This window comes from Saccopteryx bilineata, chromosome 1 (genome assembly GCF_036850765.1).
Source record: "Saccopteryx bilineata isolate mSacBil1 chromosome 1, mSacBil1_pri_phased_curated, whole genome shotgun sequence".
In the NCBI taxonomy this organism is placed as follows: Eukaryota; Metazoa; Chordata; class Mammalia; order Chiroptera; family Emballonuridae; genus Saccopteryx; species Saccopteryx bilineata.
The window spans coordinates 376,689,059-376,706,863 of NC_089490.1; the positions used below are offsets into that span (position 1 = coordinate 376,689,059).

Consider the following 17,805-nt stretch of genomic DNA (forward strand, 5'->3'; position numbering starts at 1 on the left):
GAACAATATTGTAAAGCTTAATTATGTTTTTATGGCCCATGCCATCTGTGCATTTGTTCTGCTTACAATAGTAATAGAGTATTCAAAGAAAAACAATACATTCAGTTTACAGTGCAATTGTCTTATCACAAATGCATCAGGGCAAATTATCTCTTATCATTTAAGATCCTGTTCTTGTGTTGTAGATTTTTGTATCTATTTGAAAATAGAAAAACTTCTCAGCTACTAAATATATGTGGGGGGAGAGGTTGATTCAAACAGAAGACATAAAACTCCTGTTTCTGTTTCTTGAAGCAGTCTAACTTAGATGAAAGAAAACACTCTAATTGTTTAATATAGAATGGTATATGACATAAAGATTATTTTCTGATATCTAAAAATTAAGACTTTGGAAGTTATCATATAATGTACTTAAATTTAATTGCTTTATTAGAAACTATGGATTTAAAAGCTATTTCTGTACAGATTTCAAATATACAGGTCCAGAATCTATTTGACATTTTAATAATTTCTACAAAAAATATTATAGATGTTAAAATTTCTCTATAATTATGATACAGTTATTATCTCTCTCAATAAGTGATAATGATGGTTATTTCTTAATCTTACATTTTATTTTTTCAAAGGAAAGTATATGGCAGGGGTCGGGAACCTTTTTGGCTGAGAGAGCCATGAACGCCACATATTTTAAAATGTAATTCCGTGAGAGCCATACAATGATCCGTGTACGTTAAACATTATCCAATAAAAATTTGATGTTGTCCCAGAGGACAGCTGTGATTGGCTCCAGCCACCCACAACCATGAACATGAGCAGTAGGAAATGAATGGATTGTAACACATGAGAATGTTTTATATTTTTAACATTATTATTTTTTTATTAAAGATTTGTCTGCAAGCCAGATGCAGCCATCAAAAGAGCCACATCTGGCTTGCGAGCCATAGGTTCCCAACCCCTGGTATATGGCATCATTATCAAAACATCTAGTAATTTCTCTAAAGGCAAGAGATAGGTATTAAATTAATCTTTATGATGTTTATACCTCACAAATGTTTGACGTTCTGCATATTAAAATTTCAGAATAATGCATTTCTTTATGTAAAATAACATGTAACACAATATACATAATTTCATGTATGTACATATATGAAATAAACCTTATAATTCATGTTACTAATAGCCTGATATTCAACTGAAGATATCAACTGGTCAAAGTCTTCATTTTAGCAGGATAATCTATTGAAAATAAGCTTTTATATACAACAAATATTGAATCATTATTGTGTGTCATAAGTGTGAGAATTTTAATGGGCTTATATATTAATACTTCCCATTATTCTACAACAATATATTATTTTATGTATTCTGTGATTTACATATGTCCATATAATTTCATGGTAAAACTTGATTAATTCTACTTATAATTGATGCTTTCTTTTTCTTTAAATTGTACTAATTCTGGGTGAGTTTCTTATTGCTGTTATACCCAGTTAGCACAAATTTAGTGGCTTAACCCAAATTTATTATGTTATTCTTCAAAAGATCAGAAGTCCAAAATTAGCCTTAGTAGAATAAAATCATGGTGTCAGCAAGGCTAGTTTCTCCTGGAGACTTTTAAGGGGAGAGTCTACTTCCTGCCTTTTCCTGGTCTGGAGCCTGGCAGCTTTGCTTAGCTTAGGGAGGTACCACTGCTGACTCTGCTCCACCATCACACCCCCTTCTCTCTGAGTTTGACACTTCCTTCCTTCATAGGGATCTTATGACGCCATTGGGCCCAGGACATCTCCCAATGTCAGGACCCTTAACTTAATCACCTCTGAAAAGTCTCTTTAGCCATTTGTAACAAGTTCACAGGTTCTAGGGATTAAGGACATGGACATCTTTGGGGGAAGGCAAGGGCATTATACAGCTTACCATGTATTATTTTGTGGTTTTTTTAGTTTTCATTTCTTAAAACAACATTGTTCTCTTTTGCCGCAAGCCTTTGCACTGGCGAGAGAGTCTTCCTGGAATACTGTTTACATTTGCTCCTTCCTAGCTAATGCTTGCCACAACGCCAGAATAATTTCTCCTACAGGAAAGCCTTCCACAGCCTCTCTCGCTAAATTAATTTCTTCTCTGCTACACCCTCAAAGCACCATCTACTTCTTTTTTTATTTATTTTTTTATTTAGACAATTAATTTTAACGGGATGACATTGATTAATTAGGGACCATCTACTTCTTTATAGCACTTACCAGTTTATTATTTTTTGTTTACTGGTATGATTCTTTGAAGATTTTTATCTCAGTTTACTTTATAAACTCCATAAGGGCAGGTACCATAAGTTCATCATTGATTTTTCACCCTTAACTTTGTATTCCTATTGCCTAATCAGTAAATATTTGTAAAAAGGAATGCATAATCTTGCACATTTCCTATCGAGCTTATTCCTAAATATTTTCTGAAGTTGTTTTTTCTCTCTGTTGTGAATGGGATTCTTTTTAATTCTTTGTTTCATTAAATTGTTGTGTTGGTGCTTAAATGTTGAGCTTGAGTCCAGTCCCTTTATTGAGCCACCTCATTAGTGCTAATAGTTGCTCAGTTCAGTCTGTTGGATTTTGCAGGTAGATGACCATGTTGTCTACAAATAATGATCATTTGTCTTTCCCTTTCTGTTATTTACACGTTTAATTTCTTTTTATTATCCAAATGCATAGTCCAGGACTTGCAGTATAACGTTAATTCTATTGGTGAAATCTTTGCTCCTATATTTTGTATTGTTTTACCATTAAAACAATAAGTTTGTTTTAAATATTTGATAGGTCGCATTTCTCAGTTAAAGATGCTTCTTTTGATTTTCTAGTTTATGAAGAATTATTGTTTTCTTCTGTTTTTAGTTTTTGTCCTTCAATCTTTTAACATAGTAAATACCGACTTTTATATTCACACTGTATGTTTCCCTCACTACCACCCCATTTATCTCTCTTATTCTATAATGCCCGGTACACAGACATTAAAGTTTCTGGCTCTAGTATGCATCTTTTAACTTTCTCTGTTTGATTTTCTTTGTCTTTATATTCTGTTAGAAACCCTTTATCTTCCAGCTCATTGATTTTTTTTCCTCAGTTGTGTCCATTCTATTAGTCAGTTGAAGTGTGTTTTGGGGCTTTTTTTGATAATTATATTCTTATTTTCCATGTTTTCTAATTGGCTTTTTTTCTAACAGCCTCTCTTACCCACTTGAGGATAGTAATTCTCTTATAAAGTCCTCTGTGTGCTTTATGAACTATTCTATTAGATATAAATTCTGTTTGGTATCCATGGGTACTTAAATGTTGGGCAGTTCTTGATTAGGCTCTTGTCTTGTATTGGAGTGAATGTGGATCATGTATGATTTTTTTTCTTTTTACTGTAGCCTGTCTTAACTGCCTCTGGGGCTATAGGGGTGTACAAGATTTGTACCCCGGTAGAAAATGCCGGTGGTTGCCTTCTGGGAGTGGGTTCCCTTGTGCCATGGGAAATTTAGCAGCTACCTGGTGTGATTGTCCTATTTCTTCAATTATATCTCAAAAGAAAGAAAGAAAGAAAGAAAGAAAGAAAGAAAGAAAGAAAGAAAGAAAGAGAGAGAGAGAGAGAGAGAGAGGGAGGGAGGGAGGGAGGGAGGGAGGGAGGGAGGGAGGGAGGGAGGGAGGGAGGGAGGGAGGAAAAAAAGAAATCACTAGTAACTAGGTAGTTCCTAGTAGACTAGGTAACTGTGTTTTATTTATGTATTTTTTGTTCTTTGTTTTTTATTAATTTATTTTCTGATTTCTCATTTATTCATCTTAAAAGTGTCCTGGCTACTTACTTTTCCATTTCTTATGCTCAGTGTTACCTTCTAGGCAGTTTATTCTTTATTGAGAAATTAAAGAGTACTTACTGTCTTATTTCATATAGTCTTCATATAAGCCCATAAAATGTAACTTTGATTTTTAAAAATTTTAGCAGTGTGCAAATCAAGGCATAATTTTAAAAGTTAGTTCTCAGTTATCTACACTATCCACATTGCAGTTTACATCAACTTCAAATTTTTATTGACAGTGTCATATCATTTTCTTAACTAAGAACCTTTTCCTATAAATATTGTGTGAGGTATCCAAAATAGTAAAAGTCATAGAAGCAGAGAATAGAATGGTGGTTGCCAGAAGCCAGAGCATGGGGAAAATGCAGAATTGTAGCTCAGTGGATACAAAGTTTCTATTATGCAAGATGAAAAAGTTTTATAAATCTGCTATACAACATAGTACCAATAATTAACAATACCATGTGTGTGCATTTTAAAATGTGTTAAGGCTAGGTCTCATGGTAAGTGTTCTTACCACCAAAAAAAATCAACATGAAGGAACACAAGGAAATTTGTAGAGGCAATGGCTATATCTAATACTTTGATTATAGTGATGGTATCTTGGTTGTATGCATATGTACAACCTCATCATCAAGATGTATACAAGGTTGAGCAAAAGTTGGCTTATGGTTATGAGTGCATTAGGCACAGTTATTTTGTATTATGTATTAATTTTTTTCTACATGAAAAACTATAAACCTACTTTCGCCCCACCCTACACATTAAATGTGTGCAATTGTTTTGTATATCAGTTATACCTCAATAAAGATGTATAAATAGACTACTTATTTACTATAACTTGGCTAGATCTGGAAGAGGAAGGTTACCGATTTATTCATGTAAAGGTGAGAGACAACAAATTTATAAACCAGGGTGTATGTAAGCTCTGATTTCAACTCGCTTATCAATACACGTGCCCTAAGAAATGATGTTTGTTTTTTTGTCAGTGGTGGGAAAGATTTAAGCAATTACAGAAGCAGCTTACTTCTGACTTCTTCCTAAGCAAACTACAATGAAAAATAATGCTGGAATCTATTCTGAATCAAACATACGTTTTTCTTTGATCAAATACATTCTTTTCTTTTGGATTACCCATGCCTAAGTCTAACTCTAACTTTGTGAAAGGAGGTCATTCATAATTGATTTTATTAAATTTTCCACTGTGTGTGTAACAATTCTCTTATCTATAGATCCTTATCAATGAATTTTTTTTTTTTTTTTAGTTTTTGAGTCAAAATAATTTGACTGAAATAATATAAACTTAAAATGGACAATTGCTGGTATGCGGTTCACGTGTGCTGAGTAGGAAAACATCGTGTATACAACTTGGTTCCAGTTAGGAATAAGATGATGAGAAGCTATGTTAGAAACTAGATGAGAAATTTCTTCACCGGCCCTGGCCAGTTGGCTCAGCGGTAGAGCGTCGGCCTGGCATGCAGGAGTCCCGGGTTCGATTCCCAGCCAGGGCACACAGGAGAAGCACCCATCTGCTTCTCCACCCCTCCCCCTCTCCTTCCTCTCTGTCTCTCTCTTCCCCTCCCACAGCCGAGGCTCCATTGGAGCAAAGATGGCCCAGGCGCTGAGGATGGCTCTGTGGCCTCTGCCTCAGGCGCTAGAATGGCTCTGGTTGCAACAGAGCGACGCCCCAGAGGGGCAGAGCATCGCCCCCTGGTGCGCATACGGGAGTCTGTCTGACTGCCTCCCCGTTTCCAGCTTCGGAAAAATGAAAAGAAAAAAAAAAAGAAATTCCTTCACCAGAGATTTTCAATTCACACATCTGTCTCCAAGAAGAGTCTTTAGAGACTGATTAAGTTTATGCCCAGAACACAGAAGCTGCCTCCAGATAGTGTAGTATCTACTGAAGAAACCCAGTCAAGTGTGTTAAGTGCCCAGGAGATGTGAATGGCTGATGCTCCAACCCTCTAAATATGATTCCTGTCTCCAAAAAGAAGTGTATCGTGGTGATTAATATACCATACTTTGGTATTTGCAGACATGGGAGTTAGTGCCAGCTCTGCCACTTACCAATTGTCTGACTTTAAGCAAGTATCTAGTCCTATGTCAGAGCCCTTTATTTCCTCATCTTGAGTAAAATATACATTAATGAAAATGCCTACTTGTTCTAAAGATGAAATGATAAAATACATGTGACTTGTCTATACAATAACTGGCGGTTAAATCCTCAGTTAAAACAATAAGTGTTGCCCTGTCCAGATAGGCTGGTTGGTTAGAGCATTATCCTAATTAACACAAAGGTTGCCAGTTGGATCCCCAGTCAGGGCACATACAGAAACAGATTGATGTTTCTGTCTCTCATTCCCTTCTTCTTTCTAAAATTATTTTATTGATTTTTAAAAATGGTAAGTTTCATTGGTACTGTAATCTAGTTAGAGAAACCAAATTTATACCCAAAATAAGTCAAATATCATTTTAAGATAATGCATTAAATTATTAGTTATTACTATATGCCAAGAATGCTATAGGGAATTAGCCTTCTCTGATCACACTATACAAATAACATACATGTGCACACTCTCTCAGCATCTGTGTGTTGCCTTTGTTATACTTACCACAATCTTCGTCAGCAACTTGTCTTTCACACTACACTGTAAGTTCTGTCAGTGCACGGGCCATCTTTCTCTCATTAATTCCTGCAGCCCCAGCACCCTGATGCAGAGTAAAGACTCAATAAATACTTGTTGAATATACAAATTAGAGAATGAGTTATTTTTGGCCAGCATCAGCAAAGCAGCACTGTGGAGAAGAGATTTGAAATGGATCTTGAAAAATGAACAGGATTTGGATGGATAGAGAATATAAAATATGCATTTCAGGTTGAAGTTGAAAGAAGAATGATATGTTAATAGGCATGCAATAACTGAAATACAATGAGTAGACAGACACAGCAACTAAGAAAGGAGCCGTTTAATTTTAGGTAAAAAGAGATCATTGAAATAAGCTTTTCGCACCTCTTCATTTTACAAGAAAAAAAGACCCAGACAATGATAATCAGAATTAGAATCCCTGCCTTTTCTATAGCAAGGCTAGAATTTATGACTTTAGGATGTCAGTTTCATGAAGGAGGAATTCAAGGGGGAAGTAACTATAAGCACAAAGTCTACTTAGGAAACAGTTGTGATCATCAAAGCCCAAAGTGACAAGGCAAATAAGAAATAGAGCAAGAGGAAGCATTTATTATGTTTTAAAATGCTATTTTAGCTTGTGCATGAATATTTATGGTTAGAGTAAATGTGGGACCAAGTAGAAAACTGATGAAGGCAGATATAACACTCTGGTATACTACAACTCAAAGACCATTATATTACACTCAAACCATACATAAATATTAAAAGAAAATTTTATTTTATTTTTTGGATACTCTTTATGAAAAAGGAAACAGGTTCCATTAAACCTAGGGATAATTAAGAACTTACCTGGGATACTTTTGAAAATAAAGGCACTGTGCGTACCATGTGGGAAGTGTTAGGTGCCCTCATAACAGATCATACACAGAACAGCCATAGACAGACAAACCTTTCAGAAGCGGGCTGACGACCTCTGACAACATTATAAAGCCATCTTTCAGAGCCAGTAATTCAGCCAGGCCCGTTTGAACCATTTCCTCTATAAATTGTCTAGTAGAAATACAAGAAAAAACACCAGTGAACTAATAATTATCTTCTCTTTGTCATCAGAGTGGCCTAGGTCAGTTACATGCCACCGTAAAACTAATTTCATCTTTCTTTTTTAACCTGCCTGGAATTATTTTTATTATTCTTGTCTTAAACTATAGCACATTTGATGTGACCTGTTTTTCTCTTATATGTACGGATCCAGAAGGTCAGTATGATGATAAAGGTATATATGTACCTCAGAATTAGTTCAGACTCTATAATTTTTTAAATCAAATAATATTTAATAGACTGGTAGATACAACTTTAGTCTTTTTCTTATTTTCCTTCTCTTTTCTTTAATGAAAAATATATATTACATAAGGAATTAAATCGTAAACCTATAAATTAAAAACTGGCTCATCTTACAACTTCATATTAATGATGCAGCTGATGAAAATAAGTGCTCATAACCCAAAGACGCATAGTGCTAGGGACAAAGGTGGCATTTTACATTTTTATTAACACTTGTAATTTTCTCCTGCTTGATTTCTTTTAGGCCAAGCCCAATTTCTTCTAAACCATGGGTCAGTGAGCTCATGCTGATTCTCACATGAATGATGGGCTTAATTTTGCAAAGATATCACCAACTACCAATACCTAGGTCTAGCAACCACCATTATGAACAACCTAGACAAGAGAAGTATGCGTTTGAATGCATTATTTCCTTTAATTTCACTAACTGGCAATCCTGGGCACCCTCAGAATTGTGTGTCTGTGAAACATTACATTTTTAAACATCATTAATGAGGTAGTAACAAAATAGCATAAAACAAGCAAAACATTCTGTTATACATATTTGTTATCTTTCCTCGTTAAACATCATAGGAAGAAAAAACAATACACTTTAAATGGTAAAGTTTTGTATTTAGTAAATGACCTCTTATAACCAAATGTAAGTTCAAGAACAACTGGGTTTCAACAGAATATGATACCTATCTGCTTTAATAGCTTTTCTACATTGTTTTCTATGAAAACTATTATATTAGTAAATCATAAGAGGCTTCTAATAGCTTGATAAATAAATGCATTTAAAATACAAGGAAAAAAAGGATTTGTTTAAATACTTTAAATAAGTTCTTATCATACTGTTCTAGTGATGTCAAACACAACTTCCATTTTAAAAATATTTTAGTGAGAAATTTAATCTTTGAAAGTATTAATAACAGCTTACAGCAGGTAAGCTATAAAATAATACTGGATGCTGTCTATTTAGTTTCTGGTTGAAAAAGCACAGCAGTACTTTAGTTCATTACCTTTGAAAAAAACAGTAACAAGATAATACAGCTGCCTCTGATTAAGATGTAAATTCTTTCTAATTAGAATGTAAATTCTTACATTTAAATGAAGACATCAATTGTCAGGATGCCATATGATATCTTATTCCACCTTGCCTGAATGAAGCCCTCACTGCTCATCTATGGCACTAAAATAGTTTTGCAATCCCTTTGTTCTCTGATTCTTGTAATATTCTCTCTTCATGTTCCCTTTTCACATTGCTTTTGTTTGTTTTCCCCCTTGCATCTGATAGTGCTGTGCCTTGGGATTTTGCAGAAATTTGGAATGAAAATTGAGTTCAGTCAGTGCCAGTATTTGCTTGTGCCTCAATTACTTCTGCTGAATTTTCCTCAATGCAAATCAGGCAGGTTGCATAGAGTGGCGCATGTATTTGAAATAATTAATTTTCCGTAAAATGATGGATCAAGTCCAATCAACCTTCATGAAATCTAAATAATAGAATAGAGAATTAGAAATTAATTAACATTTTGGGTTGTTAATACTTTATAGTATAAACTAGCAGTAGTAAGTTTTACTGTTGATTCTAACTTTTTCTTTATTAAATGTTGACCAAAACATTCTGCCTCAATCATGTCTTGCCAGAAATATGCTAACAAGGAATCCTGTAGCAATAACGTTGAAGCAAAGGTTTCAAAGGTTATATAAATTATGAACCAGTGAGTTGAATTATTCGTGCTTCTCTTTACAGAGCAATGGTCAAAGTTTTATCTTGAATAATATAATTTTCAGTAATTTTTGTAGACAACTACTGTGACATTGGATAAGGCCGTGATTCTTTGAGCATTGTACCTTTCTTTTACATCATGTTTCTTCTACCAAAAGAGGTATAAGTTTAGAGGTGAACCAACTCCATCCACCTTACAGTGCAAGGGAAAGAGAAACCTAGAAATTAACAGAATACTTTACAGATAGAAGAGTGTCTCTCTAGTTTTTTTTAACTATTTTTTTGCTATAAAATTTCAAACATGTACAAAAGTAGAGGCTAGTATAATGAACCCTTATGTACCCATCAGCCAGCATCAATCATCAAAAAGCTAACAAGGAAGCAAAACATACAAACCTGAAATAATAATGAGTAACATGCAAGTAAGAGAAAATGATGGGCAATAATAGAGGTGAAAATGCAGTTAGAGAATGTGAATGCTATGGTGAGTAAGGGAAGATTAGTTTGTGCTGAATGGGCAGAGAAAGAACATTCCAGGTGGAGTGGAGATACCATAAGAAACGATTTAGTGCCTGACTTGGTGGTGGTGCAGTGTGTAGAGTGTTGGACTAGAACGCAGAAGACCCAGGTTCGAAACCCCGAGATCAGCCGGCTTGAGCACAAGCTCATCTGGCTTGAGCGAGGGGTCATCAACTTGAGCATGGGACCATAGACATGACCCCATGGTCACTGGCTTGAGCACAAAGGTCGCTGACTTGAAGCCCAAGGTCACTGGCTTGAACCCAAGGTCACTGGCTTGAGCAAGGGGTCACTCAGTCTGCTGTAGCCCCCAGGTCAAGGCACATATGAGAAAACAATCAATGAACAACTAAAGTGCCACAGTGAAGAATTGATGTTTCTCCTCTCTCTCCCTTCCTGTCTCTCTGTTGCTATCTGTTCCTCTCTCTGTCTTTCTCTGTCTTTGTTATAAAAGGAAGGAAGGAAGGGAGGGAGGGAGGGGAAGGAAGGAAGAAAAGAAAGAATGAATTTAGCAATGAGCAAAATCTGTTGATAGTATAGCAGAGACTAGCATGATCAGAAGTTCAATATATATTTAACTTTGATAAGATGGAGGGATTTAAGAGCCAGACAATACATTTTAGTACTAATTAGCCAAAGAAGTATTTTAGGCTTTGGAGTGACAGTATCAAAAATACCTTTTCTTAGTACAAATGAAAATCTTGTCTGCTCTAATTAAAACTCTTTCTTATTCTCTGATCATGTTCCCAAATCTAAGGACATTTCCAGTAACTCAAGAATAAATTGCAAAGAAAAATTTTGTCTCTAACCCAATTAACTAAAAGCAAATGTTATTAATAAATCTGTAATGATAGATTTTACTATACTACTTTTTTCTTGATTTCTATACCCCGTCTAATCAAGAGAAATAATGCTGCCATTATTCATACGGTCACTTGAAAGATTTTAAAACCGCAGTATATTTGTTTCTGCACAATTCCAAATTTGTAGTATTATTTACATACAATGAGAGACAGTATTTGTCTCTCATTGCTGCTCTAATGAATCACCACAATCTTAGTGGCTTAAACAATACAAATTTATTGCCTTCCCGTTCTGGAGAACAGAGATCCAGAGAGTCTTACAGGGCTAAAGTCAAGGGGTCAGCAGGGCTGAGTTGCTTCTGAAGATTCTGGAGGAGAATCCGTTTCCTTGCCTCTTCCATCTTCTAGGAGCCACCTGCATCCCTTGGCTGGTGACCCCATTCTCCATCTTCAAAGCCAGAAATGTTGGGCTGAGTCCGTGTTAAGCTGCTACCTCTCAAATTCTCTTATTCCCCTTTCTTTCACTTTTAAGGACCCTTGTGATTGCATGGGGCTCACTGAGATAAACCTGGATAATCCCACTATTGTAAGGTCAACCATTTGGCAACATTAATCCCACCTGTAACCATAATTCTCCTTTATGGTGTGCAGTAACATATTACAGGTCCCGGGGATTAGGATATAGACATCTCTGCGGGACCGCTGTTCTGCGTACCTTTTCTTTCTTTCATATCTGCTCTTCAGTAACCAGTTTGGTAGACCGTAGAGACAGAACTACTTTATTGGCTCAGAAAGGAATTTTCTTCTCTGATTTAAAATAAACTGCCATTTATCATTTTAGTTGAATTTTGAGAAAAAGAAATTAGACTAAATACTATAAATTATAACAATTGCATGACCAAATGTAAGTCTTTGTACAAAATTGTATACTAAAACCCGTCATTGTGGACATGGCCAAAAATTGTGTTTCAAAGAAGGGAGTAAGAAGCTAGCATTTTGGAAGAATTATGTGGCAGACACTATTATAAATATTTTAGAGGTATTATTGCCTTTTAATCTTTAAAAACCGTATAATTAAGTATATTTTCCTCCTTTTAATGATAAAGGGGCTGAAGCTGGGTGGGAGACTTTAGGTTAAACTTTCCAAAAGACACAGTTAATGAGTGATTACAAAGTCTTCATACCACATGTTGCTGAATTCTGTGAAGTGTCAGTTTTATCAATCAATCAAAAAAGCCCAGATATTTTGGTATTAAGATTAAGGCATTCAAAGTATTATGGAATAAATAAGTAAATATGAGACATAATCCCTGCCTTCAAAGAATGTATGATAGAAGTAAAGTAAGGCCCTGGCCGGTTGGCTCAGTGGTAGAGCGTCGGCCTGGCGTGTGGGGGACCCGGGTTCAATTCCGGGGCAGAGCACATAAGAGAAGTGCCCATTTGCTTCTCCACCCCCACCCCCTCCTTCCTCTCTGTCTCTCTCTTCCCCTCCCGCAGCCAAGGCTCCATTGGAGCAAAGATGGCCCGGGTGCTGGGGATGGCTCCTTGGCCTCTGCCCCAGGCGCTAGAGTGGCTCTGGTCGTGGCAGAGCGACACCCCGGAGGGGCAGAGCATTGCCCCCTGGTGGGCAGAGCGTAGCCCCTGGTGGGCGTGCCGGGTGGATCCTGGTTGGGCGCATGCGGGAGTCTGTCTGACTGTCTCTCCCCGTTTTCAGCTTCAGAAAAGAACAAAAAAAAAAAAAAAGAAGTAAAGTAAAAACCCATAGAGAAGTAGTATAGTGTAATGTTTCAAGCATGGATTCAGACAGCCTTAGAGTCCTTGCTCCTTTACTACCTAATCTTTTACGTTATATTAGCCAACATTTCCTTTCCTTCCTCATGGGTTTGTTACAGAGATTAACTATATATGAAATCACTAATTTTAGGATCTGGCACATAGCCAGCACTCAGTAAATGGTAGCTGCTCTTATTGTAATAAAATTCTAACAGTATAAGGCTAAGTTAATGATTACCCAGTCAAGGGATATAGGAGTTCAGTGGATGAAAAGCTAATTGTCAAGTGAGTGATCTCATGTTAAACTTGCAGGTATATACGAGGATCTCTCATATTTATTAATATCACGACTGCCAGTATGGTATACTGGGTAAGTGAACTAGCTCTGGAAAAGAGTACCTGGTTTTAAATTCCATCTCTTTATTAATTTGTCTGTGCTTCAGCTTATTCATTTGTAAAATGGAGGTAAATATAGTACCTCCATCATGGGGCTGATTCGAGGATTAAATGAATATGCAAAATGCTTAGAAGAGTATCTGGCTCATAATTGCATAAATGTTATTATTAGTGTCAAGGATACACCTTGTGTAGCCTGCCCTCAGTAATCCATTGTACTTGACAGTGACCGTTAAAAATACACATAGTCTCAGTTCCCCACAGCCATAGAGGTGATTTGCACGCTGGACAGCATTGCCAATTGGATGAATTGTATGCCTTAGCTATTAAATACTAAATGGCAAACACTCTCAAATTCTCTGCACCTCCTTGACTAGGGGAGGAGACGAAACTAATGATGGATGAAATAGAGACTAATGAAGGGCTAAAATGAGAGTTAAACTGAAGAATATAGAACTTGAACTAACACTAGAATAATGGGTGGAATTTTATGAAGTGCTGAGAAAATAATGGACAATTTTGAACATAAACTACCCCATGTCTCATGCATCTTTTGTTCCAATCATTCTCCCCAACTTGTTAAATAAGCAACAGCAAAGAAAGGAGAAAGGGAATGAGGATGCCACAAATGCCATAAGCCCATGGAATCATAAACAGATACTTGTTCTGTTGAAGAAATTTAATGCCTGACCAAGGGATGGTGCAGTGGATAGTGTGTCAATCTGGGATGCTGAGGACCCAGGTTCGAAAACTGAGGTCCTGGCTTGAGCATGGGCTCACCAGTTTGAGTGTGGCTTAAGCGTGGGATCATAGACATGACCCTATGGTTGCTGGCTTGAGCCCAAAGGTCACTGGCTTGAAGCCCAAGGTCACTGGCGTGAGCAAGGGGTCACTGACTCAGCTGGAGCCCCCCTGTCAAGGCACATAGGAGAAAACAGTCAATGAACAACCAAAGTGCCGCAACTATGAGTTGATGCTTCTCATCTCTGTCCTTTCCTGTCTGCCCTTGTCTGTCCTTCTCTCTTTCTCTTGTTAAAAAAAAAAAAAAAAAGAACAAGGGATTTGTGGCTAGCATTCAGAGTTTCCAGCAAATCAGGTGGATGAGAAATTTACATCTTTATTTTCACTATCCACTCACTGAAGTTTCTTAATTATGAATATAGGTAACAAACCACAGTAACGTTATCAGCATCCATGACTCAGTCATCAATAGATCACAGATTTTTTCATAGAATATTATAACTATGCAGGTATCTCAAAATACCATTTTTATTCATCTCTTTTGGCAAGTATTAGGCCCATTTACTATGTGTTATTTAATAGTTAATTTAAGAAACACAGCTAGTACTATATCAAAATGATCTTATTAGATAACATTTCAGTGCCATTTGATTCCTTTGTAATCCAGTGTATTTTTTATACATTATTCTGAAAAGGGGTTCACAGGTTTTATCACGTTGACCAAAGAGTCCATAACATCAGGATAATGCTTTTGTTTATGGACCTAGGAATATATTCAGTTTTTGGGGGAACCATGTTCATAGTTGACTCATAGAACTTACAGTCACCTAAATTCCCTTTTTTTTAATAAACATGTTAGTTTAGACTATATTCATTCCCTAATATAGGCAGCTAGCAGTACTGTCCATACAGTGGCTGGGACTGATTGACAAATATCATGAAATTCTTAGTACAACATTTTATAAATATTTCCACCTACCTAGATGTAGAATTTAATATTAACCACCTAAGATGATATAAGATAATTTCTGTATGTGGATATATCTGCCAAACAAAAATGATATGTTTTTTTAGTTTTATTGAGATATAATTGACATATAATATTGTATAAGTTTAAATTATACAACATAATGATTTGATATATGTATATTGTATGAAATTATTACCACAGTAAGTTTAGTTAAATTTCTTACCTCACATATTTACAAAATTTTTTTCTTGTGGTAATGTTTAAGATTTACTTCCTGAGCAACTTTCAAATATGTAGAACAGTGTTGTTAATTATAGGCATCATGCTATATACATTGCATTCCCAAAATTTATATATCTTATAACGAAGTTAATACCATCTGACCCCCTTCTCCCATTTCCCCCATGCTGCAGCCTCCACCTTTGGCAACCACCAATCTGTTCGCTGTTTGTCTGTTTTAGATTTCACATGTAAGTGATATCCCACATTATTTGTCTTTCTTTGTTGGACTTATTTCACTGAGCATAATATCCTCAGGGTTCATTCATGTCACAAATGGAGGGGTTTCTTTCCTTTTTATGGCTGTATAATATTCATGTGTGTGTGAGAATCACTTTTTTCTGTCCACTTATTCAGCAGTGGACACTTAGGTTGTTTCCATGTCTTTGCTGTTGTTATTAAAAAATGGTACCATGAACATGAGATAAAGATATCTCTCAAGAAACTGATTTTGTTTCCTTAAAATATATAACCAGAATTGCTAAATCATATAATAATTCTATTTTTCATTATTTGAGGATCCTCCATACTGTTTTCCACGGTGGCTGCCCTAACTTACATTCCCACCAGCAGTGTACGAGGGTTCCCTTTTCTCCACGTCCTCGCCAGCACTGGTTATCTCTTGTCTCTTTGATAGCCATTCCAACTGGTGTGAGATTGTATGGCATTGTGGTTTGGATTTGCATTTTTCTGGTGATTAGTGATGTTGAGCATCTTTTTATGTACCTATTGGCCATTTTTATGTCTTCTTTGGAAAAATAACTATTCAGTTCCACTGCCCATTTTTTAATCAGGTTGTACTTTATTTTATTTTGTTTTGTTTTTCTGTTGAGGTATATGAGCTCTTTAACTCTTTTGGATACTAACCCCTTATCAGATATAAGATTTAGAAATATTTTATTCTAATTTTTAGATTGCCTTTTCAGTTTTTTGTATGATATTCTTTGCTTTGCAGAAGCTATTTAGTTTGATGTGGTCCCATTTGTTCAATTTTGCTTTTGTTGCTTTTGCTTTTTGGTGTCAAATCCAAAAAATTGTTGCCTAGTCTGATGTCAAATTGTTCACCCCCTACGTTTTCTTCTAGGAATTTTATGGTTTCAGGTCTTTTGCTCAAGTCTTTAATCCTTTTTGAGTTGATCTTTATGTAGGATATAATATAGTGACCCAGTTTCATTCTTTTGCATGTAGCTGCCCAATTTCCCCAACACTTTAAAAGGCTGTCTTTTCCCCATTATAATATTCTTGGCTCCTTTGTCAAAAAGTAATTAACCATTTATGGATGAATTTATTTCTGGAATCTCGATTCTTTTTCATCAATCTGTGTGCATTTTTAATGCCTATACCATACTGTTTTGATAACTATAGCTTTACAGTATAATTTGAAATCAGAACATATGATGCCTTTAGCTTTGTTCTTCTTTCTCAAGATTTCCTTGGCTTTTCGAGTCTTTTGTCATTCTGTATGCATAGGATTGTTTGTTCTATTTCTGTGAAAAATGTCATTGGGATGTTGATAGGGTTTGCATTGTCTCTGAATATTGTTTTGTATAGTATGTGCATTTAAACAATATAAATTCTTCCAGTCTATAAGTAAAGAATATTTGTTCATTTATTTGTATCTTCTTTAATTTTTTTATCAGTGTCTTATATTTGACAGTGTACAGGTCTTTCAACTCCTTTGTAAAATTTATGTTTAGGTATTTATTATTTTCATTCAATTGTAAATGGGATTGTTTTCTTAATTTTTTTTCCAGATAGTTTGTTGCTGGTATATAGAAATTTGACTGATTTTCAAATAATAATTTTGAATTCTGCAACCTTACTGAATTTGTATATCAATTCTAACACTTTTTTGGTATACTCTTTTGGATATTTTAAATGTATAATATCAGGTTATCTGCAAATAGACAGTTTTACCTTCTCCTTTCCAATTTGGATGCCTTTTATTTCTCTTTCTTGCCTAATTGCTCTGGCTAGGATTGCCAGTACAATGTTGAATAAAAGTGATCAGAGTGGGCATCCTTCTCTTGTTTCCCATCTTAGAGGAAACACTTTTGGCATTTTACCATTGAGTATGGTGTGCTCTGTGGACTTGTCATATATGGCCTTTATTATGAGATTTGCTCCAGGTATGCCCAGTTAGTTGAGAATTTTTATCATGAGTGGATGTTGAATTTTGTCAGGTGATCTTTCTGAATCTATTTAAATTATCATATGATTTGTATCCTCCATTTTGTTAGTGTGGTCTATCACAGTGTTTTTCCACCCCAGTTTGCAGACCCATGGCATCTGCCAGAAATTTCATGCCATTCATGCCAGTCCGCAAGAGTTGACCGCCAGTCCGCAGATGATGCTATGCAGTTGTCTTTGGAAAATCTGCACCTATAAGTTGATGCAAACCTGTGGTAAAATGTTTGACCCCATGGTCTTCAGTGACAGTTTTTGTGGAATGATTATAGATGAAAGGTCATTTGACTCAGATTTGAAGTTGAGGTTTATAATTATGTTATCTATCATTCTAGTAATGAAATTTCTCATTTAGTAGGGTCACAGGAAGGATCTGTGGTCGTTTTCAAGTTGTTGCTCTGTATGTTTATCAGCAGGAGATCTGAAAGTGTTAGCTGACACACGTAATAAAAGCAGAGGGAAAAATGTTCCATATTTTCTCCACTAACTGGTTTAATGTATAAAAGAAGCACACACAGAGAAAGACCAATACCATGTGATTTTACTCATATGTGGAATCTAAGGAACAAAAAAGAAACAAATTAGAAACAGATTCATAGATAGAGAACAGACTGACAGCTGTCAGAAGGGAGGGATTT

General features: G+C 35.7%; 1 protein-coding gene across 5 annotated transcripts in view; it reads left to right on the top strand.

The window, feature by feature from the left end:
* ELP4 (elongator acetyltransferase complex subunit 4) overlaps window positions 1-17,805 on the top strand; it is a 209,544-nt gene that overhangs the window by 139,524 nt on the left and 52,215 nt on the right. The window contains exon 10 of one of the 5 annotated variants that reach the window (XM_066251183.1): window positions 17,252-17,383. The exons of 3 other annotated variants lie outside the window; for them this stretch is intronic. In XM_066251183.1, the coding sequence (XP_066107280.1) occupies window positions 17,252-17,368 (117 nt within the window). In that variant the 3' untranslated portion in view covers window positions 17,369-17,383. Of the gene's footprint in view, window positions 1-15,114; window positions 15,172-17,251; window positions 17,384-17,805 lie in introns of those variants that run through there. One more of the 5 variants, XM_066251184.1, reaches the window with a different exon arrangement.